The 25,913-nt window shown below is 34.1% G+C and overlaps 3 protein-coding genes and 1 long non-coding RNA gene across 4 annotated transcripts; 2 read left to right on the plus strand and 2 right to left on the minus strand.

The window, feature by feature from the left end:
• Positions 1-1,218: 1,218 nt before the first annotated feature.
• LOC108208477 (AT-hook motif nuclear-localized protein 24) lies at positions 1,219-2,322 on the plus strand. The gene has a single exon (XM_017379010.2). It carries the CDS (start codon positions 1,367-1,369, stop codon positions 2,210-2,212), a length of 846 nt encoding a protein of 281 aa, XP_017234499.1. The 5' UTR covers positions 1,219-1,366; the 3' UTR covers positions 2,213-2,322.
• Positions 2,323-4,590: 2,268 nt separating this feature from the next.
• LOC108207636 (kinesin-like protein KIN-UB) lies at positions 4,591-17,081 on the minus strand. Its single transcript, XM_064087776.1, has 19 exons — positions 16,602-17,081; positions 14,657-14,757; positions 14,389-14,511; positions 14,020-14,205; positions 13,657-13,878; positions 13,380-13,533; positions 12,353-12,502; positions 10,545-10,633; positions 10,168-10,371; positions 9,332-9,454; positions 8,522-8,656; positions 8,306-8,437; positions 7,970-8,039; positions 7,790-7,882; positions 6,670-6,795; positions 6,438-6,563; positions 5,891-6,034; positions 5,342-5,470; positions 4,591-5,057 (listed from the first exon to the last, which is right to left on the minus strand). Exons 1-19 carry the CDS (start codon positions 16,792-16,794, stop codon positions 4,897-4,899), a joined length of 2,661 nt encoding a protein of 886 aa, XP_063943846.1. The 5' UTR covers positions 16,795-17,081; the 3' UTR covers positions 4,591-4,896.
• Positions 17,082-18,654: 1,573 nt separating this feature from the next.
• On the plus strand, positions 18,655-22,088 carry LOC108205839 (4-hydroxy-tetrahydrodipicolinate synthase, chloroplastic). The gene is made up of 3 exons (XM_017375932.2): positions 18,655-19,000; positions 20,265-20,348; positions 21,004-22,088. The coding sequence occupies exons 1-3, from the start codon at positions 18,897-18,899 to the stop codon at positions 21,929-21,931; spliced, it is 1,116 nt and encodes a 371-aa protein (XP_017231421.1). The 5' UTR covers positions 18,655-18,896; the 3' UTR covers positions 21,932-22,088.
• Positions 22,089-22,688: 600 nt separating this feature from the next.
• Positions 22,689-23,300, minus strand: LOC135150203 (uncharacterized). The gene is made up of 2 exons (XR_010288485.1): positions 23,172-23,300; positions 22,689-23,084 (listed from the first exon to the last, which is right to left on the minus strand). It is a non-coding gene; the product is annotated as an uncharacterized LOC135150203 (long non-coding RNA).
• Positions 23,301-25,913: the final 2,613 nt, after the last annotated feature.

Raw genomic sequence — 25,913 nt, forward strand, 5'->3', positions numbered from 1 at the left:
CTGTGACATTTCATCAAGAATCCGCACAAAATCAAAATCACATGCAATTCATTAAAATCCATAGACTAAAAACAATCTATTAAAATCCCAATCGAATACACCCCCGTTAATCATTTAAAATTTTAAAAATACTTTCAAAAAGAATAATACAATATATATTTTAATAGTAATGCTTATTTTAAATTTATTTTATTTTACAGGTGACCTTTTAAATAAATATAAATACTTAGAGTTTTTGTTTTATTTATGAATCTGTTGGAATAAGTTAATAATAATTAGCTCATTAAAATGGATTTAAAGTAAATAATAAACTCAAGAATGTTCTTAAATTATTATACTCCCTCCGTCCCTTTTTACATGTCCTTTTTGAAAAAAAAAATTGTCCCAAATTACTTGTCCACTTCTCTTTTCAAAGCAATTTTTTGTATGTTTTTTCAAAATGTAACAATTTCCAATGTTTGACTAGCATATATATACACACAACTCCATCTAATTCATTACATTTATTAGGGATCTGTATGAAAACAAGATATCCACCTAACATTTTCTTAATATGCGTTATTTTTTCAAAAGGGACAAGTAAAAGGGGACGGAGGGAGTATTTATTTTAACTGACATACGCATAAGTTTAAAACTCCTTAAACTATTTCAAGGAAAAAGCACTACACACATTTTCAAGAAGGATCAAATTTTTTAAACTTGGTTATTGATTAATTATCAGAGTGTTAGTAATAGCAGCTAGCTAGAGTACTCGTACAAGTGTTGTTAATTGGTATGAAAGTTGAAAACAGCAGTACTGGCAATTAAACCTTTAAGTTTCCCATCCTAAAGTTTCCTAATGATGAAACAGAATGTGTGTCTTATATAGTGGTCTCCTTTTCCCTTTCTTTTTTTTTTTTTGTTGGTTTAAATTACTGGAGGGAATACAGAAGGAGGGCATGCAAAAATTTGTGAAGAAGGTGAGGCAGCTAGCTAATTATGAATGCATTTGTAGAGATTTATGCGAGAGAGATCGTGGGAGAGAGAGGGGCCCTCCGCCCATGCGCATGCTTTGTTATACAACTAGATCACTCTGATCAGTCCATGTAACCCCTCTCCTTGACCTAACCCTAACCCTAACCCAAACAAACAATCACTAATCATCTCTATAGTAGTATTGCTTCATATGTATCTCATGCTCCAGCTCAGCGTTTATTTCAAAACTCTACTTGTCCTTCCTCTTGTTTCTTTCTGGTGAAGCTAGGTTGATGATTCATCAAACATCTACAAAAACCCTACCAAGCCTCTTCCTACTTGATCCTCAACAGATAATGCGTGGTTGATTAAAATTAAGTCATTTTTTAAGAGATCTCTGAAAAAGATAGAGATGGATCCTTTAACAGCTCATGCTCATTCATTACCATCTTCTTTTCACCCCAGAGACCTCCAACTACCCCACCACCCTCTTCACTTGCAAAACCACCACACTACTCAACAACCACCAAATTCCGAAGAGGAACAAAGTGAAGGCAGCTTTAACCATAACTCAAGGATTGATGGCAAAGAATTGGTGTCCTTGAATGGATCAGAAGCTGAAGGGAGCCGAAGACCTCGTGGCAGACCAGCCGGCTCCAAGAACAAGCCCAAGCCGCCGATGATAATCACACGGGACAGCGCAAACGCACTCAGGTCCCACATTATGGAAATCGCGAGCGGTTGTGATATTCAGGAAAGCGTATCCTCTTTCGCAAGTAAAAGACAACGAGGGGTTTGCATTTTAAGCGGAAATGGAACCGTTATGAATGTTACCCTAAAGCAACCGGCTGCACCAGGTGGAATTATTACTTTGCAAGGCAGATTCGAGATTCTGTCTCTTTCGGGCTCATTCTTGCCCCCGCCTGCACCACCGGGTGCATCGTGTTTGACCATCCACCTGGCTGGCAGTCAAGGCCAGGTAGTTGGTGGAAGTGTGGCTGGACAGCTTATAGCGTCCGGCCCTGTAGTTATTATGGCAGCCTCTTTCGGAAATGCAGCCTACGAGAGGCTGCCATTAGAAGATATAGAGACATCGGTGCCAGGAATTGGACCCTTGGAGTCCCCTCGGCTTCAGCAGCAGCAGCTGATGGGAGATCCAAACGCATCTCTCTTTCAGGAATTGCCTCCTAATCTTCTGAACTCAATTCAAGTTCCAAGTGATCAGGCGTATTGGGGTGGAGCTCGGCCTCCATATTGACACCAGAAAATGAAGAGAAAAGAGTTTGATGTTTTTACTTTGATATCATCTCCTAGAATTTCTCCAACTAACTCATATTCTCCCTCAGTTTTTTTTCAACTTAGCACATTAGATTAGTGTTATATCATCTTGTTATTAACAGTGTAATTTTGTTTTATATGACTAGGGAGTCTACACAAATTAACTTAATTAGTTACGAGCTCTTTCAGACTTTATATTCTATTTTTATCATATTTAATTTCTGGTAACTTGTATATATATCTGCTAATTATCTATTTGCTCCCCCGGATCTTCAGAAGCAATGAAAAGGCCACCTAATTATATTCTCCCAACAGAATATTGCTAGCTTATTGGTGCGCTCAACATTTTAACCACTTCTAACATCGTTCAAGAGGATTGAAGATTTTGAGACCTAACTAGTAGCTAATTCAAATCATGGGGTGGTGACTTGGTGGTGGCGATACATGAATAAAAACATAAAGGTATGGGCTTCAAGGCACAGAATATTTTTCCCTCAAGTTAAATGAATATATTTTCCTACTATCATTTTTTTATTATTGAAATTGGAGCGGATACAATGTCAAAGGAGGTGATGATCAACAGACGTGAACATGGACATGGAATAGTGTGTCACACGTGCATTGTCTGTCTCTATGCACTCTGCTTGCCTCCTCGAGCCAAACTCTACGAGAAACTACTCCCTCCGTCCCAACAGGTAGTATACATTTGGTGTGGACACGAAGACCAAGAAAAAAATGTAAAAAATGAGTAAAGTTAGATGAAAAGTGAGTAAAGTGGCGGAACCCATTTATATTTAATTATAGATGTGTGATAGTGGGGGAAAGTAGTGGATGTAATAGTGTTTATATTATTATAAAATGAAGATAGTGGAAGAAAGTAGTTGGTGTAATAGTGTTTTACATTATTAAAAGTTGCTATTTTAGGAATGTATAGAAATGATGGGACGTCCCAAAGAGGAAACTGTATAGAAATGACCGGGACGGAGGGAGTAATTTTGAGATAAAATATGTCCCAGGTCCCAGCAAGTTGTATTTTCGGTCCTTGTAAATATATGCATAATAATATTTCAAATCTTACTTATTCGAAATTAAAATTTAAACGTTAAGCTTTTATTTAAGAAAAAAGAATTTTAAAAAAATATTATAAAAATATACTATATAAAAACCTCAAAATACATGTCAAAAAGTCACATAAAATATTAGTTACTACGAGAATGCGAATGCGGATTTGAGATACCAATTTAAATGAAACGTGTATCAAAATGATATGTTTGACCATCTTTCACGGAAAATAGTATTCTTATTACAGTTTTTCTAATGTGTGTCCATGAGCACACAGCCACACACTAAGCACCAAATTCTATAAGTATGGTGAATTTTGATTGGCTTCCACTTCTTTATAATGGTAGACCCTCTGCAAATTCACCAACCACACCAATAAAAATCTACCAAACTTACAAAATTTGATGCTTATTACGTGCCCATGGGTACACACCAGACAAACCCTTCTTATTATATTGTCCCAAAGGGACATAATTGTCCAGCATTCTCAAGTTTGTAGAAAAGAAAATGGAGTTCTATTGTACTTAACTCTTCAACTTTATATTTAAATTTTCATGGAATTTCATTCCCCCTACCCCGTGCGTGAAATCGTGCAACTATCATTATTCCTTACACTATCAGTAATTCATATCCACATAAACCACTTTTATAATTAAGATATGGATGCTGTGTTCAGATAATATGTAATGGCTGTCATTCCTGTCAATATAACTACTACTCCATGTATAAGGGTAAAAATCACCACCTCTATGTATAGGTACAAATGAAAGTAAAACCATAGTCATAGTTCCAGTTCTGCTTCTATAGCTGTGTGACAAGTTAAAGAAAACTTCTCTGCCGCAAATAATAACTAGAAACGAAACCATGCAGGGCGAGAGAAATGGTTGAGGTTCAGTGTATTTACTTATGATTGGAACTATATATGTGCAATACTAAATAAAAACTCAAAAGCTTTAAATATATCAAATCAGGCTGTGTCTGGTAAAAGAAACTACAGTCTATACATCCATCATATCAGGGAGTACAGTATATTAAACAGATCAATTACTATTTCCTCTCTTGAAGAATGTGAATATTCTTCTGCTATTTACTCCCTTGCAGTTATCAATTGCAACTATAACAAGGTTGTTAAAATGGTGGCTATACACGAACTTCTATGTCATTACACCTGTTTTGCAAAGATATATAAATCCTAGTAGTAAAGCCATATCTGTAAACAGTCACCAATCTCATGTATATCAAGTAGTGTAGTAGAACTCAAATTTCTCAGTTCAGTTATGCTCCAAGTCTAACACAGCAAGGAAAAATACAGACCATCATTTCATTAAAATTTAATCAATTTACTTGAGTACGAAGAAACCATGTCATAGTGGATCTTCTACAAATACTAAGACCCTGCTTAGTAATTACTATTATATATTAGACTACAGTGATTACAAACCCAACCCAAATACAACATCAATCAAAATTTTGCAGGTGATTCAGCCAACCTGATCCTCATTTATTGGAAGAAGATGCATCTACATAAATCTCCTCAATGAGCATGCCCAGGCAAGAGATCACACAAACAATCAGTTTCTATATAGCTAACTACAGAAATGATTATACCTCGATTCGTAATCGCCGCATTTCAGCATAAAAAGTTGGACTTGAAGTCAGAGTGCAACGAGCAAGAGATCTAATGTCCTCACGAGAACAGTCCCGTGAGATACGGACCAATTCCCACAAGGCACCCCCACTAATCATGTCTTTTGCGTTTACTTCTGAAGTGAGAGAACATTCAGAATTGTCAGAAGATACTTCTTTAGTTCACTTAATATATAAAAACAGTAAACTTAATTGCCAGAATATAGAAGAAAAATCGAATCCCTGTAGTTTCCATGAATAAACAACTCTTAAGAAAATTTAAGCCTTCTATAATATTCACACAGAAGATTGTGCAAAACCTTTGTATTTGTATACCAACAGGATACAATATGTTATTGATATCACTAACCAAAGAGTGTTCTGGAACTTTGACTTTCATTAAAAAGAGATATACACTCACCATGCTGTGCCAAGTGGCAAAGTGCCAACTCAATGTGGCGTCTAATCAATGATGCTTCATTGTTGGCATTTTGCACAATCCATGGAAGTGCTCCATCTTCTATTAAAAGTGAACGTCCTCGTCTTGACCCTGAGATAATGCCCGTCGTAGGTTCATGTCAGAAGCCATAGATAGAAGTTCAAACATTATGATCTTAGAAATTGTCTTTTGGAACTTCTGTCATAGGTGAATAAGATTACCGTAAAACCCATATTTTTATTTTTATTTTAAAAAGCAGCTTAATTAACAATCAGCAATAGCTAGAATGTAATTCTAGTATTCTGGTAATTGTTATGCTTTGGCATAGTACGAACTTTATGCTTCACTGTATTAAAATACCATAAATATATGTCCAATTTTGGAAATGTGGGAATAGCACACAATCAGCATAAAACTGTTTCTAGAAGAATAAATTCATCATTTAGCCAGGATAATGTTTATTTCTAATCAGTTCAATTGGCATTGCGCAGTAGTGGTTACCAATGTACAGACATTCACAATGAACTTTACCTTGTGCAGATGCTCGGGACTCGCACTTTGCAAAATTTGCAATTCCACGTGCAACTTGAGAAAGAACGTCTGGATGTCTGCATCTGACCATTCCTAACAAGGCCTTGATGCCACCTTCAGACCTCAACCTCATCTGTAATCTATCTGTGGAACAGTATATACAAGAGTAAAGAAGGAATTAAGGCACGAAATTAAATTTCTCAGAGCAGCTAAATTTAGGAGACTAGGTTAAAGATATTTTTGGCAATACAGCCCCATTCCTACTTGGAAATTAGGTATGAGAAATGACGAGACTTGAAAGGCAAAACACGATAAAGATGAAGAAAAACTATCAGTCTAGAAGTAATCTCATACTATAATTAACAAATTCAAACTATCCAGATGTCTCAAATTTTATATAGCATTTTTATATAAATCATACCAAAACCCTAAGAGAAAGCAAAAGTCATCAGAAGACCAATACAAGAAAGGGGAATTAAGATTTAGTTATCTATTAAACTTTATAAAAGAAGAAAAACTCAAGGTCAAGGGTAACAATCATGTATACCATTGCCACATAAATTAGCAATAGCTCCAGCAACCATACGCAACGTTTGAGGATCCTCAGCATCTCCTGCAGTCATTGCCAAAAGGCTGATTCCACCTTCAGCCATTATAAGTTCTTGATTCGCTTCTGCAGTGATAATAACAAGTTGGAATCATAATGGATGGAGTACTAAAAGATGAGAAGCAAATCAAAAGACTCGACCACAATATGCGTGTAGGAATTAGGAAGTTACCATTCATTGCAAGATTGGCTATGGCACCAGCTGCAACTCTGCAAATAGTTTCGTCATCGAAGTTTCTAAGAAGCATTAGTAACGAAGTAAGACCACCAGCTTCAACAATTTTTTCCTGATTAGCTTCTGCAGAGTACAAGCATCAGATTTCAAGCTGCTTCAGATAATTATGACAAATTTTCAAGGTGCTTTATATAGCAAATCTGAACAGACTTGATGCAATATAATTTAATATTTAAGGAAATTGTAGTGGAACACTACTATCTGTCAATTTTAGAAAACATCTAACACGAGCACTTCCAAATTCCACAGGGGATCACATCCTTAATATAATCCCACCCGAGCGGGCTTAATATAAATATGCAATTAGCAAAGTAAAAGGTAAGACCGTAATTGTATAGGCACAAATTTTTTTGAGACACTAAACTCCAGCGTGCTAATTATGTTTGTATATGTACTTAAACATGCTGAGGATGTAATTACTTTTTTTTTTTGTGATGCTCAAATTTTAAAAAACAATGATGCAATTGTCAATGAATCTTCGCATTAATATATTTACTATGTGAAATATGGTGCATATGCACACACACATGAGACACACATAAACCTTAATATTTCTTTGGATATCTTAAACTATGACTGCTTAAGCTCTAGGAGTACTATACCACAACACATCTATTATGCAAGCCACCCAAGTCAAATATGTCCGCCACCTCCTGAAATTATTTAATTTTGTTTGTTAACATACTTGGGTAACTTTCAGAATCTTCAGATCAACTTATATTCCCCTTGTACAATATATAGATACATTAAATGGAAGAATAAATATATCATATGGCACTAAAAACGCCTAATATAAGCAATGGGTAGGGGAATTAGGCACCCCCTTCACTACCTAGATCCATAAAGGAGTTTTAGGACCATTGTTTAAGCATCCCTCACAATTTGAACTGTGTCGAAAGAGATTAACATTACAGCTGTTTTTGTTGAAGAATGCAGCGGGACGCTCAAAGGTATTATGCAATAAGACTTCACAAACTTTAAGTGATAAACAATGAACATTGTGGCTTATACTTCAAGAAACTGACAAACAGAAGAGTTGTGAGGAGTAAACATTCACCTTCAGCTGCTAGGTTTGCCACTACTTTTACAGCATGCATACAAATGTTAGGGTCTTCTGATTCTAGCAAAGATAAGATCTTTTGCAATCCAACTGCCAGTAAATAAGAGCATTAAAAAACTCTATACACATGTTTTGAGTGCACAAAAAGTGCATAAATTGTCCCATATTTATCAATACCTTGTCCAGGGAGATTGGTCATCAATGCACCTTCCCCACTATACTCATCTCTAAGTTGCGAATGTGTAACCTGAGAGAAAATGAAGCTTATAAATATGCGCAGAATAGCACCACTAGGGTAAACAGTCCATGGAAATTACTAAAGTTGGGGATTATTGAAAATGCAGATACAGGTACATGATGTTTGGCATCTACAAAAGTAATCAAATCCTTTTTACCAATACCTCTCTCTGCATCACAGGAATTCATGAGCAGCTTGTGAATGTGAACATAAACTACATAACATCAGATTTAAAAAAAAAATAGAGGGTCAGCAATAGGCATATAAGTAATTACCTGTCCAGCTTCAAGAGTTTGTTGTGACAACTGACTTCGCAGGACTGCATTTTCTTCCTCCAGTCTTTTGTTCTTACGAGTCTCTTCTTCAAGCAATTTGTGAAGCTCTAATATGCATGAAGTTCCACCTGCCTAATACATCAAGATAATAATCACATATAACCACCAGCAATTTATAAATTCAATTGAATCCATGTGACAGAACCAATCTAGTACCTCAGGCTTTGTAAATTGGTATAGTTGATTTTTGAGGTTGGTAACCTCCTCCTCAGCTGCCTTTCTCATAGAAGATTCATTTTGAAGCAATTTTTTAAGCTCTGTGATTTCAGAACGATCTGATCCTACTTGCCCCTGCAACAGATAATCAAGTGATCAATAGCAAAATCACAAAGTATCATCACTAGAAAAAAGTGAGAATGAAAATGGAAAGTAACAGGAGCACAATATTATGCTCGAGCAGCAGAAAAAATTAGGGTGTGCATAATATTGCCAAAATGTCAAGTTTTAAAATCTATACTTATTGCAACATACAATCCCACCCAAATTACAGCAGTAGCATGGCTTATAAATACTCCCCTAAATATAAAGTGCATCGAAACACAGTCTTCAGAGAGACTTTAAGATCTTCTGTTATTCTACATTGTCATATAAAAGTATATACACGAAGACCTTCAAGGAAATAGCACGCAGCAAAAACTGCCAATAAAATTCACATACAGTACTGAAGGCAAAGGCAGCAAAGTTGTTTTTGGGTCCCTCTTTTGGCACATAAACATGTATGTGTTTTACTAGATAAGTACTTCTTCAAATTTATGATTGCCCAAACACCCTCGTAGGTCAGAATAAGTATGAGACATTCAGAACTATATCTAAACAAACTAAAGACACTTGACATCCAAAGCAAGGGATTGGTGAGTAAAAACACCATCATTCCTGACTTCCACGTAAGCTACACAGGCGGGTTCAGACACTACGTAAAGCTCAATGAGAATACAGATGACAAAAGGAGCTCATAATAAAGATTACCTCTCTACTAGTAGTACCATTAGCGAAGCCATTGTTCCCATTTTTTTGGTGATTGCTCATCCATTTCTCCTCGAGCTTTTTAATTGATTCCATGTAATCCATCTGGCATTTCCTCTTCTCCCTCTGTGATTTTACAAGAACATATAATATTTGCAGGAAAATTTAATTTCGATATCTAACTGACACGAATATTCTCGCATTATAGTACTAATTTGGACACACAATTCATAAAAGTATAGTACTACATGAGAATAACTATGCCACCAAAAATAACTACATCTGGCATTATACTATAAACATGTCTATAATTGTTTTAAAACAGAAAATGACATGTGAACAAAAAAAAATACACCCTCCGTCCCTGTTTTATTGTCCCCATTTCCAGTTTCACTTGTCCCAAAAATAATGTCCAAATCTAACAATTATGGCAAATTGATAAATAATGATTCCTCTTATACCCCTAATTTATTACAAAGTTATTTAAGTCTAATTTTTATTAAGGGGTAAGTTTGGGAAAAGATTATATCTTAGAAAGTATTCAATTAAATTAATTTGATTGAATAAAAAGTGGATATCGACTGGGGGGGTAATAAAAACGGAATGGGGAAAATAATAACACAGAGGAATTGGGGCTGGAAGCAATTAGTAACATGTACTTGGACTCTGATGGAAGTTCCAAGTGTAGGACTCGGAAATTTATTCAAAGTTTGAATTTTTTTGGCCGGCCCAAAATGAAGTGTCAATTGTCCATGTCCATGTTTGAAGCCTGACTGTCCAACAACAAGGTACTCAAGGTGAACTCAAGAATGTAAGAAGACAAAGGGAGCCAATCTAACCTCCAAAGCTTCTGCGCAATTTGTTTCCACCTCAGAGATACGGTCTTGTGCTTCTAATTTTATTCTATCAACTTCATAATCAAAAGCTTTCTGCTGCCTTTCATTATCAGCCATTAGTTTGTCGAGTTGAATCTCAAGCCTTCTGGACAAACTTTTGTAATCAAATTCCTCCTTGATTTTTAACATGTTCTCCACCTTCATGGCCTGTGCGATTACAAGCAAATATTACAAGTCAGCTCATTGCTTGAGTAGCAGCACTAGAAACACTTTCTGATCAGTCAGTTCAATACACATTATATATAATACCAACAGGTTCTCTGTAGATTAATATAAACAACTTATCCCTTGGTTTAAATGGCCAATAAATTTGTGCTCACCCTTTGCCCAAAAGATATGGTACTTGAGGTCTCAGCTCGATGGCGTGGAGATGGACCTATGGTTACGATTAATGAAGTTCTTGCTGTACCTGTAGCAGAAAAAAAATTGTAACAATTAAAAGATGAGATTAGAGTTCCAACATATTACATACTAGCCTAACAACCCGTGGAGGCATGGGTCATTTCATGGTGTCGCGACTAAAGATTTTCCTTATTCTTTTACTATTTGATTTATCTTCAACATATTTTATTTGATGAATACATATAGAGTGAGCACATAACTGAAATTAATATTTCATATGTGCATAAGGTCATAAGGATGAAAACTGACAACTCAATAATTGTCTTTGGTTAGACATAACAGGTTAATCTGAGAGTAAGCAGTGGAAGTTCTTTTGGTAAATTCTATATCCATCATAATTTTAACTAGTCCATAGTTCGGCTGAGCTATCTATATATTTTGTGCACACATATTTGTGATTTAGTTTGAGAACATGTTCAATTAAAAATTTGTATATACTACAAAATATTTTACAATTAGAAGGTATAAGACACGGACTTCTAAATAATCATACTTGGTCACTATTAATATATGTTATCTATTTTATTACAACTTCATTTGTTATTTAAATACATATTATTTAATTCATTTTGATTGTTCTAAGTTGCTATAAAAATAAAGAGTAATGCAAATCTATCATTTTAAATATAAATATATACTGTAAGTTTAAATTGATAAATGATACAGTAACTCGATTTGTATAATTATTGAAACAATTGAAATCATGTATTACATGTGTGAAAATTAATTGTGAGTAATTAATAAATTAATATAGCTAATGTGTTATGACTAATAAGAGGCAATTAATTATTAAGTTATCAATTAATTTGCAATTAGGAGGAATGTAGAGGGCTGAAATAATAATCACATGTTGAGTAATTTTTAAAAATACAAGTATTTAACAAGTAACTTACATTTATCTATATATGCCAAATATTGATTAGTATTATTCTACCACTAATTTATACTCCCTCCATCCCACTCAATTCTATACAATTTTTAAGGCTTCTATAAAGTAGAGTTCTATAGCTCATTTAAAAAATAAAAAAAAATTTGTTTCTGAATAAAAGTTTAAACATTATATTTTTATTTAGAAGGATAAAAAATTATAAAAATTATGTAACTACATTTTATAAGAGCCTTAAAATGCGTGCCGAGCCCTCTCCCAAACGTATACAACCAGGACAAAGGAAGTATATATATAGGCATGTAAAGGTTTATCATTGACAGTCAATAAATCAATTATCGAGTACCGGATCCATCAGTCCTAGAAGATTAGAGGCTTAGGAAACTTAAGAAAACGAGAAGGAAAATTTGACTACATATCATACATTATTAGCTTATGTTATATATATTAAAATCTAAATGTAAAAAGATATATAAATTCTAATATTCTTCTATCCACACACATATCATGTGCATGATATAAAACACAAGTGGAGTGGTTTGACGGTTATAAGGTATCGATTCACATAAACAACAATTTTTTTATATTTAATAAATATGTGGATAAATTAGTAATTTCAGACCAAATGAAATGTCTCGTGAATTAAAATTTTGCTTAAAATGACTCATCGGTGGGCATCAAATAAGATATAAAGATTTTACTTGATATAGAAGGCGAAATGGTAAATGCAATCTCTAGATAAACATATTCAAATTAAGTTTAACATCCTAACAACTACTAAAGTCAAATTAGATCCAAGCTTAGATTGCTTACAATTATTAAAAAAAACTATAACCTTACCTCCAAACGAATCTCTTAGCAACCTCGTAAGCTTTGAATCTCGAACAGGCACATGTGCACTGTTTTCTGCCAGAGCATTTATGCACTTACCTAATGCACTCAGTGAGAGATTAATGGACTTGGCTTCCTCCAACATATGCCCCTCACTTCCTGCCAAAATTAACAATTTTGCAAAGAACATTTTTGGAGAAAAAAGAAGACAAAATCCAAAAGAAATAAAGTGACCTCATGAGTAATAACCATCAACCAAGTAAGACATCAAAGTTTGGAAATTTTAAGTAGGCTAAATATAGCACAAAGGAAATGGAGTACATATATCTTCTACTTCCTGCTCACTCGAATTCCCTCAGTTATGGATGCTTTATGTAATTTTCTCATAATAGAAAAAATACAAATATATAAGAAATCACCCCCGACTCCCTGAGAGTAAGAATGTTGGCCAACAATTCTCATCCCTGTGTCTTTACTAAGTATGAGGTTAAAATAAACACAATCCTTAAGCACTCAACTTTGAGCGAATGGAAGCACTTTCAAGTAGGATTCGCATACCCCACGTGCCAGACTGACTAACATGTATTAAGAATTTGGGCATCCTAAATCTCAGGCCCACTGTTCCTTGCACACTAGAAACAATTCCAAACATCAGCAGTAGAAAAGACACTCTATCTTCATATGATATGCTTTCTTTCCCATCTTGCTATACATGTACTAATATACATGCAGCATACGATATACTGCAACTAAAAAACTGGTTATATGCACTGTTGTCTTTATACGTCATGGTCAAGTAACACTGTCTAATGTTTATCACAATATCATGAGTGTTCAGCAAAAGCAGCATTCCACAGAAAACAAATTCTAAAGCATGTTTAAAAAGAGTGTTCAGATCATACAAGTATATAGGATAGGATAAACGAACTTATTTCAAGTGAATATAAAATGGACTAGTTTCTGCATGATGAAAACTTTATCAGAGATATATGACAACTCAAAACAGCCTTTAGAGGAAGTAAGTTCTACTCAGCACCTGACTTGTGTATGCGCTCAGAACCAGCAAGATCTACAACAACAAGTTTGCCTTTTCGGAGCATGGGAGGGTTGAAATTACTGCCAAAGTGGGAGGAATTGTCATTATCAGAAAAATCGGCTTCTTTCCCGGAGACAGACTTCTTGACATGAACCTAAGGTAAAACCATAATTAGCTGATAACCTAAACATGACAATACACAGAGCAAAAGAACAGCTACACAATATAGGAATGTACATATATATATAAAACTAAAGATGACATCTAGATAATTCACCATGAGTATAGCATGACTGCGTGAAGATTCGGTGTTTAATTTAGTGTTGGCAGCAATGCGATGAGCTTCCCCTATACGTAGTAGCTCCATGAAACTCTGTTGACCACTTATTTCAACGAGGGTGGCCCCCGGTAAAGATACATCACCCGTTTTTGGGTCTTCAACTATGGTGATATTGTCGTTTACTGGATTTAAAAGGTCGTGGATACTCTCCATATATAGCTGCCCACAATGTGAGAAACTTATATAAGTACCATGTGGTTATAGACTAAACTGTGTAGCATACCAAAAAAAAAATATAACACATAATTAGACAGTAAAAATACTACATCATCATTTAATAATGCAGGAAAACATACCAACCTGTAAGTACGAAACCGATATAGAGTCGGTCTCTGGTGAGATATTTTCTAGTATATCCTCCATTGCACGAACCATTATTCCACGAGCAGAAGTATCTTCATCACCCAACCTTCCCAGAGTAAAAGTTTTTCCAGTACCAGTTTGACCGTAGGCCATCACAGTCCCATTATAACCTTCCAAAACACTCTACAATCGTATGTCAACAATGTTATTGAGCATAAAATCTTAATAAGATGTATAAGGCAGAAATATTAGCTCAATCGAGAGAATTAACCAACAACTTCAACAAATATTATCAAGCAAAAACTGGCAAGTGATTGAATAGGATGCAGTGTTTCTCAAGATCAATTGGCGTTAAAAAGAACACACCTCCACAACAGGTTTTGCAACAACTTCATAAACACGCTTCTGTGAGGCAAATTCAGTAAGCACCTCATCAAACTCATAGGTGTCTGAGTCCCAGTTGTTTTTTCGAAGTTTCAGTCTTTTCACCTGTGGCCAATAAAATTAATAAATATCATAATCATCGTGAAGTCGTGAACACACTGTACTAATATTAGAAGCTTAAACTTAAGAAATATGATCATATCTTAAACAATATTCAGATCCTTTACTATAAGAGATTAACACTAAGAACCTCAGGTTGCAGTTCAACACAGTCAGCAAAATCAGCATCAGCTACCAATTCTTCAGCATTTCGAGGTCGTAGTCTTACAGCAACTCGAACTCTTCCAGAAACTGTCCAGGGACATAAATCACAATATATATTGTTTCATCATGTGTTGAAGGGTGAAGTTATGAATTAAGAACAACCTTATGTAACTCTAAGCTGAAGTAATTAGGAAGCACAGTAACAAATATTATAGATATGTTTTTCTTAACATCAATATATAATAAAAGGCACAAAGATGAGCATAATTGAAGAGAGTATCTACACAAAGAAATTGTAAAATATTTTCTAGTGTGGACCAAATATAGTCATAGCTAAGAGCGCCATCGTGCAAATTCCATTTATATCAAGAATCATGTAGCCACTTAGTGGGCTTATGTTAAATGCAAACTATCTTACATTATCTATAGCTTTTCTTCACGTCTGCATTCCGTGTAAAAGCTCTGTTACCCGGACAAGGATACGGGTGTAAGACATCAGTGTGGATCCAAGTGTCGAATTCTTATAAACATAATATTGAACAATAGTGCAGGGACTAGAAATGTACATTTGAAAAATATTTATTTATATATTCTTTATTAATTGTACATCTTTAAAATCAGTATCTATTATCTAATAAAAATAATTCGTGTACAGTTAATCACAAATGACCAGTTCATGGCATAAAATTAAAGGATATGTTGAGAATAATTTAAAGTTATTTGAATATTTTTAAATTTTTGTTTATTAGTTTGTTAGCTCTTATTTCTTAGTAACACGATAGAGTTTGAGTTTTGTTATATGTTAACCAATTAGTTGGTGTGTTGCTTATATAAAGTTATTTCCAGTATTTCATATTATTATGCAGAATGAATAAGTAATCTTGTTTAGTGCTCTACTTTCCGCATCACATATATTTTTACAAAAAAATCAACTATGAAATGGACCTTAATCTCAATAAACAAGCTGTCAGAAGGCTTCTATGTCATTTTCGATCTAGGATTATGCAAGGTAAAGTGTCCGGCTGTCCTCTTTTAATATAAAGGAGACACAGATCCCATACCCACACCACATACATATCATGTCACATCTGCATGGGTATGCAGACAAATAGGAGAGTCCCAGTTGCAAAACTTTAAAAATACTTTGGTGTGCATAATGCAGCTCATATGAGGCATCCTGCATCCATGATACTCCATTTATGATTTAATTAATTCAGGTTCTAGATAAGTTGTAAGACGCGAATATTTATATAGCAAGATGGTGCAACTTGCAGGCATCAGCACATACTTAAAATGTCTTTACAAATAAGCATTCTCCTATCATGTTAATATTTCTTACCCAGAGCAGATTAATAACCTCCTGCCAAGTGCCAACTATTACTCCTCTAAATGTAAGACTTTCCTTTCCCTAAGAATTTTATGTTTCACAGCTAAAGGTTTCATAAGTAACTGCAACACTAAATTGAGAAGGCTATAAAGCAGTGCAAACTAATTTCAATGAAGTAATGCCTGTATTACCCAAGTGACTCTCAATTACAAAACTAGAACAGGTTATGACACCATGAATTAGTTAGTGATCCCTGATTTGAACCAATACTACATTTTGGTTATCGTCACTACAAAAATAAAGAAAGATATTATAGGTAAATGAGATCCTAATTCCTATTATAATCTACTCGAACTGAAGTTGTTTACCATGCTAGTCAACAGCAATGAGATAAAAACACTTAAACTACTCGATAACTCGATTAATACACAGCAACCAAATGATGGAAACACCCATGACCCAACACAGTCTCAATGACTCCAAAGTAATTAACACCAAGCATATTTAACAAAGCAACAAATTATCATTGAAAAATAGGCAATAATTCAAATCATGAAAAAACGATATAAACGAATAGCTAGACGATGAAGAAAGTAGTGCAGACCGGAATTATCGGGTCGTCCGAGAAAAGCGGGGCTACTGCGACGAACATTGGAAGTAGACGAGGAGGGAGTGAGCTTAGATTTAAACGAACTAGAAGCTCTGAGATTCGACGAAGGTGCGAGCGGACGGTCGATCTTCATCGTGTTTCTGTGATTGTTACTATTGTTTCTATAAATATTACTGCTGGAAGCCATCTGATTATACAATTTGTATCGCTCTACTTCAAATTCACTCCAGCATTGAAGATAGATGTGTTCGTTAAAAATGTATAGATACAGGAGCGTGTGTGTGGAGAGAGAGAGAGAGAGAGAGAGAGAGAGGGAGGGAGAGGGAGATTAGATTTGGAGAGAGAGTGGGGAAACTAAAACGGAGTGAAATAGGGAAGGGAGGAGTTGAGTTTTGAACAATTGGGGAAAAGTGGGAGGAGGAGCTGTGGGGCCTATTCCACGAGGGAAAGAAAGAGACACAGATGGTCCGAGATGCCTTTTCCTAACGGATCCGGCAAAATTAATTTTATAGCTGAGTACTTGAGTTCGACGGTGATTTATTGAAGATTCTAACTTTACGAGGATTCTAATAAATTCCTGATTTATTTTATATTTATTTTACATCTTATACCGAATGTTACACATTTGAGATAAAAAAAAGTTGTCACAGAGTTTACGTAGATTATTAAAATAGAGTTTATGTTCGATATTCCATGAAATAAATTATTTTATAAAATTCATTAATTTAAATGCTATCAAAATTTGATAAATTTTAAATAATCCAAATTAAATATTAACAAATATTTAAATACAATTTATATCTTGACCATACCTTAATTTTTTGGAATAATTTCAAATTTTAATTGAATACTCAAAATTTTATTATATCTCTAAAATCAAAGTCAGACGCATTTGCATTTTTCATTGTGAAAATCAAATTGGGTGATTTTACCCGACGAACATGTTCAAGCGGCCCGATACTTACCCCAAGCCTCCTGTATTCCTAAATTATTTAACTAAAATTCTAAATTTATATATCTAAAATCTAAACCAGACGCATTTGCATTTTCCATTGTGAAAATCAAATTGGGTGTTTTTGCCCGACAAACATATTCAAGGCATCAGATACTTACCCCAAGCCTCGTATATTCCTAAATTATTTAATTAAAATTTTAAATTATAATTTTTTTATTTATGAAATCCAAAAATATTTTCAATTAGGATTTTAAAAATGTGTCAGAATATTGACGTGTTCAGTTAGGATTTTAAATTATATTATAAAATCTGATGATATTCAATTGAGATTATTCATTAAAATTTAACTATATTGAGATACTGATCCAATTGCTTGAATATTATAGAACGATGAATTTTGTGAAACTGTTTGGCACATTTTAAAAAATTTGAAATTATATCAAATTTCATGAGATTTTGAAATATTGTGACTAAATCATAAACACTCTATATTAACTTTACAATATTTTATTTAGAATCCGTATAAAATCAAAATTTAATTTACTTTATTAAAATATACTCCCTCCGTCCCCCTGAGTTATATACGTTGGGGACAGGGACGCGGCACGGACTTTAATGCTCCTGTAAAATATAGTTCTATAACTTATTTTTAAGATTTTAAGATTTTTTTTGGATAAAAATTTGAATGTCATATTATTCAGAAAAAGAAATTTTTTAAAAAAAGTTATAGAACTATATTTTATAAGAGCATTGAAGTGTGTGTTGAGCGGTAAAAAAAACGTATAGAAATAGAATCAAATGGGACCGAAGATATACGAACTATATACAACTCATTAAAATGGGCGAATACACCCGCTAAGAATAAAGTAAATTCGGAAATTGTGACACAAAACTACTCTAATTACTGTAGAGGGAAAAAATGAAAATGAATAAACATACAGTACAGCAGAGCTGGAGTAGAATTAAAAATATTCTTTATTTTATAATATTTTTTTATTAAATAAACATTATTTCATTTATTATTTTCTTTCACTATCTAAATTTTATTATTAAATATTAATAGTTCCCGTTACTTTACACTCTGTTCAACTAAATTTACTTTTTCTTTATCATCTTTTCTTAATCTCCTTGAAAGACTCGATTAAATTGGGACGGAGGGAGTAAGAAAGAGGGATTCCAAACCCTAGCTGGACACAACAACGAGTCTACAACCGTCACGTTCACCGCTCTGGCCGAACCACTCTTTACTACACCAACAATCTAATATTTCTTGCATTAACTCCTATAATTTACAACACACCTTAACTCACACCTAGCATAACCTGTCGGAAAACATGTCGGCGCCGGCGTCGTATCAGCAAATGTCCGCGCTTAAAAGCTTAAAGGACTCCACTTTTCAGCTCACTGCTTTCAATTCTCCTCCATCTAGCTACAAAAGGTATTTTATATCTCATTGTATTGCAACTATTTATGGATTTTGCTCTGCTCTTCTTGAAATTAACTAGTGTTATTTGTATAATTCAACTTTTAAATGAATTAATTATATATGATTTCATTTTTTATGTGAATGGAATATATTATTAATTTGTCCCTTGTGGTATATTTTATTGCTGATGTGAATTAGTTCGAGTATTATAAAGGAATTGCAATATTTTTAATTGGTTAAGTAACCTATAGATTATAAACAGGCTTCTCCGTCTCTGATGGTCGTGGAACCATCGAATATTTTAAATGGATTGTAAATGACTGAATAATGAATTGAGAAATGCATACGGGCTAGATGTTAAGCATTTTCGTGCAGGCTAAATTACAAAGGAGGTTATGTTTGTCTAATTCTTGATATGCACAAAGGCATTGGATTTTAAAGAGGTCCTGTGAGGAACTTAATGCATTCCTGTAAAGATTATAAAATAGTTTATGACATTATGCATGGTCAATTTCTCAGGGATCAGCTATTGACACCGAGTACAAGTAATTTAATGCCTAAATTGCAATAGTAGATTCGAGTCTGTTGTGTCATATATAGGTGCCTACTTTGATTTTTCTAAAAGCAGAATGTCCTATATATGTGTTTTGGTGATAGTGTTGTGATGGTTTCTACTAATTGTTGATTGTCGTTACTTACAAGGTTCTGATTGAGTGGTCTTTCTATGTAATAAACACATATATATTTTGTATTGTTTTTTTTAACTCATCTGTATGTATTCTTCTCTCATGTTATCCAACATCTGTACATCTTTTCTTTTATCATATGAAAAATAATCTTATAAACAATCAATTTAAGTGATCCTACAAGGGCACAATATATGTTGGATTTAAAACCATTGAATTATTTTAATAAAAAGTTGTGTTTTTTTTATATAAAAAGACCGATGCCTGTTACTGGTTCTAGTGACATAAGTTGTATGGATGCTAATATTTTATTAAGAACTTTGAAGGTACTTCAAAAGTGTGCTTTGAGTGACTAGTACCTATATGGACAACTACAACATAGAAATATGTTCTGTTCCTGTATAAATTATTGGATATGTGCATCAAATTTCATGTTCTTTTCTTTTTTTGCTAAATGTGCATCTAATTTCTTCTATAGACTGAGCTTAAGACATATATGCAGCTAACTCTGATGTTTATTAATTTTTGTCAAAGACGATCCCATGTTATAATGATACATGAGTGTGCTGCTAATTCTTTCTGATGACCAGGAGGAACACAACTTGGAGGCCTCCAAAAGCAGCAATAATCCCAAATTTTCATCTGCCAATGCGTAGTATGGAAGTTAAGAACAGGTAAACCTATCTTGAATACCAAATCAGCCTCTCTTTCTCACATATACATTTTATTTCTCCGTATTTGTTTTCTTTTGTTGATTAAATATATTTTATTTAAAATGAGTTGCGTACTCCGTGGAGGAAATTAGATTTAACAGGAAGCTTTTTAAAGTCGGCAAGCTTTCAAGTGTCTACACTCCTTAATTGTGTAGGCAAATGAATGAGTTATCTAAGTGTGACAATTTTGTGCTTTCTCGGTTAGACCGGGCCTTCGAAAAAAATTATATTTATGGTCTGACGTTTATATCATATTGTTCCTTTTGGTAACATAATATAGTTCTATATCTGCTAGAAGATCTTTTTACCAAAGATGTGGCAGACAGCCACTTCTTGGTCATTTAGAAGTATCATATGGCCAATGCCTTAATTTTCCGGTTAAAATAGATCTGACCTATCTTTAAGAAAGGTTAGTACAAGGGCAAAGAAATATGTTCTTGTTCTGCAAGTTTGCAGCAAAGATGATTATTTCCTTGTTCTAGTTTTCATCAAAATAATATACTTATTTTAGTATTTTGGTATCAGTAACGGTAATATAATTATTCTTGAATCTGCAGACTTTTTGTGCAAGGTTTTCTAACATTCAGTTATCGTTTTAAAATTCTAATGTGTGCAGAACATTCACCGATGACATAAAGTCTCTCAGATTGATAACTGCCATCAAAACGCCATATCTGCCTGATGGCAGATTTGATCTGGAGGCTTATGATGCTCTGGTAAACATGCAGATCGAAAATGGGGTTGAAGGTGTCATAGTTGGTGGAACTACTGGTGAAGGTCAGTTGATGAGCTGGGATGAACATATCATGCTAATTGGTCACACTGTCAACTGTTTTGGTGGATCCATCAAGGTAATTGGGAATACCGGAAGTAACTCAACAAGGGAAGCAATTCATGCCACTGAGCAGGGTTTTGCAGTTGGAATGCATGGTGCTTTGCACATTAATCCTTACTATGGCAAGACCTCTCTTGAAGGATTGGTTTCTCATTTTGATAGTGTGCTCTCCATGGGTCCAACCATTGTCTACAACGTGCCAGGAAGAACTGGCCAAGATATTCCACCTCGTGTGATCCATACTTTGGCGCAAAGCACAAACCTAGCAGGTGTCAAGGAATGCGTCGGACATGATAGAGTGGACCAGTATACCAAAAATGGGATCGTGGTCTGGAGCGGAAATGACGATCAATGCCATGATTCAAGGTGGGATTTTGGTGCAACTGGAGTTATATCTGTTACCAGCAACTTGGTCCCACGATTAATGCGGGAACTCATGTTCAGGGGAAAGAACCAAACCTTAAATGCCAAGCTGTTGCCCTTGATGGAGTGGCTCTTTGAAGAGCCAAATCCAATTGGATTGAATACGGCTCTTTCTCAACTTGGGGTTGTAAGGCCTGTTTTCCGCCTGCCATATGTACCACTCCCTTTGGCCAAGAGAGTAGAGTTTGTTAATATAGTGAAAGACATAGGGAGAGAGCACTTTGTAGGACAGAAAGATGTTCAGGTTCTTGATGACGACGATTTTATTTTGATTGGTCGGTATTAGATTGTAATATTGAGCTTAATAGAAGCACATACCTAGAGTTTGGTTTGTTGGGATCGTTCCGACTGTGTTTGTCTTTAAAAAATAAATTTTGTTGGGATCGTTCTGAATGTGTTTGTCTTTACAAATAAACTTAAAATTACCTCCAGTGTTTACTATATGCATCGAATTGTTGGGTATGAATACCTTTTCTTTGCCATTATGATTTGTTATTCAAGTATAATGGCTCAACTTCTTTTAGAGGTATTTACTGGTATAGATAGAGGATTGCTTCTTCCTTGAACAGATCTTTCCAAAAATGAATCTAGCGGGGTGATGATAATAAAAGGTTTCAGAACAGGCAAGTAAAATTAATTCATTTAAAACATTTTGAGTCTATTTCAATCAAACTGTAAAATACTCTGTCGATTTTTTTTTATCCAGCTCTACCCCGGGATGGATCTAGAATTTTAAGCTCATGGGGCAAAAAAAGGTAGGAGGGAGGGAGTTTATTTGTGTGTGGCAGGGTCAAATTTTTGCCTGTGGAGAAGACATACCTCAATCACGGGGCAAACCTTTGCCTTCTCTATGGAGAAGACATAACTCAATCATGGGGCAAAGCTGAGTTGTGTTATATTAACAAACTAAACATAAATGTTCTATAAAATTTACCGGGGACAAGTACCCCAACTGCCTCCATTGTGGCTCTGTTCCTGGCTCTACCAGGAGACAGGTCGTTTCTTTAAACATTCATAAGGAACTGAATTAGATAAACACCATGGATCTAAAATACATATATTTATTTGAAGATTACCTTAAGCCGTCAACTACGATAACTTTCTTGGCAATTAGCTAATAAAACAGTAACTGAATTTGGTTTCCACTTTATTTACCATGACATAGATTAATGTTAGAGACTTGCCTTAAACAAAGCTAAGAAGTTAATCTATTCACTTAATTGGGCAGAAGGCCAGATTGTATAGGACTAATGATTTGGAGTTGAGACCGCAAAGCCAAGTTCTCCAAGTGAAGAAGTGCAGCTTTTTTCCTCAGCCTTTCATTTGCTTCAATGATGCATTTGTTTTCAATGTAAAGCTCCAAGTTCTTCAATTCCATCTTTCTCTTCAACACCCTTGATCTTCTTGCCTTACCCTCTGTTTGCTGCATTCTCTTTCGCCTACACGCAAAGATATTGTTCAACAAACAGTTGCATGCATGCATGCACACTATATACAGCTAGAATAACAGACACAGATTCACATACCTTGATAAAAACCAGAGAGAGCTTGCCTGCGTTTGTTAGAAAGATTGAATAAAAACAGGAGCTTTGGAATGTAGACAAGAGTTGGTTGAGTAGGAGATAACTAATTGCGAAGTTAAATAAAGAAATTGTGCATGTGTGAAGAATTTTCAAGGCAATGATAGCATGAGGACTCGTGATTGGGGTGGATCTAGAATTATTTTCTTAGAGTAGTATCGAAAAACACCTATATATTTCAAATTTTGTAGGAACACTTTTACAATATATTCTTGTAAAATTTAGAATAATTAAAATATATAAAAATAAATAAATTAGGAGGTACAGGTGTTCTCGTGCCTCTTAGTAGATCCGTCCCCGCCACAAGAGAGGGGAGGAATCCAGCAGTGAGCAAGCTTCATCTCAAGAAGTGTAACAATTGAGTTTCTATTCTAGGGAGCATTGGCCTAATTTTCTGATTGCTCATAATTCAAGAACAATCTTTTTGAGCTGGCTGATGGGAACACGGAAAATGACCACAACATTTTTCTTTACAACTTGAGGTTTCCTTTTGGAAAATAACAAACCCTGGTTTCTTTTTATTCTTCTCTTGAACTAATATTTCTAACAGTCATCATTATGGCCTGTTCAAACACATATACCGGAATTGGACCCTAGTTGTTGCTTAAGAAGTAGCCAAAATTTATCACATTCCCTCTCTCATTTTGCTATACAATTAATGCTAGATTTCGTCGCAAAATGGAAATTAAAAATTCAAATAAAAATTAGGAATACGGTCTAAATGAGACGATACACTCTTCAAGTGGCTTCGTGTTCGGTTCAATAAAGCTCAATTGGAGTCGAGTTCGATTTCATTCATAAATCAGTAAATGAACTTAATTTATAGTTGAGTCAAACTTATCGTGATAAAATTCAAATTTGTGATTCGTGAATAAATCCGGTCAATATGTTTATAAATTTGGTCGATATATCATGTTATTTGATATTCGAAAATAAATTTGGAAATCATTTCTGTCCCTAATATTTGGATCATTCATACACTTTTCCAAAATTTGGTATATTTATCCTTGCTTCAATTTGGTACTATCTTAATCATGTTTTCGAAAAGGAGTCAATGTGGTTAGGTATCTTCTTTTGTCGCTTATCCACATTGTAGTTGAGTACTTCTCATGTGGCTTACCGCTTGCAGTGTGCTCATTTCATTTGGAAGATGGAACTCGGACCAAAATTTTGTCTTCATTTTATTTCCCATAAGTAGCTTTCTCATTTTACAAAGGCTACAACTGCGAAGTTTACGAGGGCGGTGTTTCATAATTCATATAGTCCCCTCGCTAGTTTTAGTTGAAATAATTGAATTTAGGTTGTTGGTTCTGGTTTAATCTGGTGTTTACTCTGTCCCGTCAAATTGTTTACGTACACTGTTTGCACGCATTTTGAGGCTCTCGTAAACTATAGTTCTATAACATATTTTTATAATTTTCTTTCTTTGAATAAAAGTTTAAACATAAAATATTTTTTAAGAATTTTTTTTTAAAAAATATATAATGTAAGTATAATTTATAGGAGCTTTAAAATGCGTGCCAAAAGGTAACGTAAAAAACCTGGTTGGACGGAGGGAGTATTAATTATTACCGATCGAACACTATCACATTACTTAAAAGAAGAAAAAGGAACCTCCGTGTAAGAAAAAAAAATGTATTTAGAATGACATGTTTACGTGATTGTTTGACTAATCTTATTTTTTAAAAATAAAAATATATATATTTTTAAAAAATTATATAAAATTTTATTTTTAAAAATAATTTCTTATTTTTTTTGTTGAATCACGATACAAGATCTTTTTAATATTTATATCTAAAAAAATTATAAACTATTTATTTTGTAAAAAAAATTATAAACGCTTAAATTTTGAAAAAAAAACTTAGAGGGTGTTTGGCTGGGCTTTTAAGCCCGGCTTCTGGATTTATAAGTTAGAAGCACTTATTTGTACCGTTTGTGTAAAAAGTCAAGAAGCACTTATAAAAAGTTAGGAATGCTAGCTTTTGTCTCACGATTTCTACTTATTTCTCAAAAACTTTAATTACTTATAAGTTTTAATTCGCTTCTCACTTTTATTTCACTTCTTTACTTTAAGTAAGAAACACTTAATTTAAGTTTAGCCAAACGGTCCCTTACTCAGACAAGTCATGGAAGGAGAAAAACTCATTCGGAAAACTTTGCGGGCATTATATTTTTATTAGACCATCTCCAACCCATAACACCAAAATGGTGTAATTTTAACACTATTTTGGTGTGAAAATTACACCATTTCAAAATTTCACTCCAACCTATCAACACCATATCCTACACCAAAAAGAATCTTTTTACACATAAAATGAAATATTCTTCACTTTTTAAGTTATTTATATTAATATTTATCAAGGGTGAGGTTCAAATTAGAACCTATATTAGAGTTAGAACTTAGGACCGTAAACATCGGTCAGATTTATTTGAAATCTATGATTATGATTTAAAGGGCATTTATATTAAATCATTTAATATCTTCCCTCATTAAAGCACACATTATGTTTTACATTATATTAGGTAATAAATTATGTATCATATTTCACTATTTGAGGAAACATATCACACATGATATAATTATGATATACTATTGCAGTATATCTAAGTAATAGCTAAAATAATCAACTCAATTCAAAAATATACTATCATATAACATTGCAGTATATTTAAGTAACAGATAAAATA

This window comes from Daucus carota, chromosome 2 (assembly GCF_001625215.2).
Source record: "Daucus carota subsp. sativus chromosome 2, DH1 v3.0, whole genome shotgun sequence".
Lineage (NCBI taxonomy): Eukaryota > Viridiplantae > Streptophyta > Magnoliopsida > Apiales > Apiaceae > Daucus > Daucus carota.

Bases quoted from the DNA above. Each gene is read 5' to 3' on its own strand.
- LOC108208477 (XM_017379010.2), top strand. From the start codon at position 1,367: ATGGATCCTTTAACAGCTCATGCTCATTCATTACCATCTTCTTTTCAC.
- LOC108207636 (XM_064087776.1), bottom strand. From the start codon at position 16,794: ATGGCTTCCAGCAGTAATATTTATAGAAACAATAGTAACAATCACAGA. The intron at 6,035-6,437 runs GTATACATGATT...ACTGTTCCACAG, and splicing joins TGCTAATTTATGTGGCAATG to ATAGATTACAGATGAGGTTG. The intron at 5,058-5,341 runs GTGAGTGTATAT...CTCTCACTTCAG, and splicing joins TTGCCACTTGGCACAGCATG to AAGTAAACGCAAAAGACATG.
- LOC108205839 (XM_017375932.2), top strand. From the start codon at position 18,897: ATGTCGGCGCCGGCGTCGTATCAGCAAATGTCCGCGCTTAAAAGCTTA. The intron at 19,001-20,264 runs GTATTTTATATC...TCTGATGACCAG, and splicing joins CCTCCATCTAGCTACAAAAG to GAGGAACACAACTTGGAGGC. The intron at 20,349-21,003 runs GTAAACCTATCT...TAATGTGTGCAG, and splicing joins AGTATGGAAGTTAAGAACAG to AACATTCACCGATGACATAA.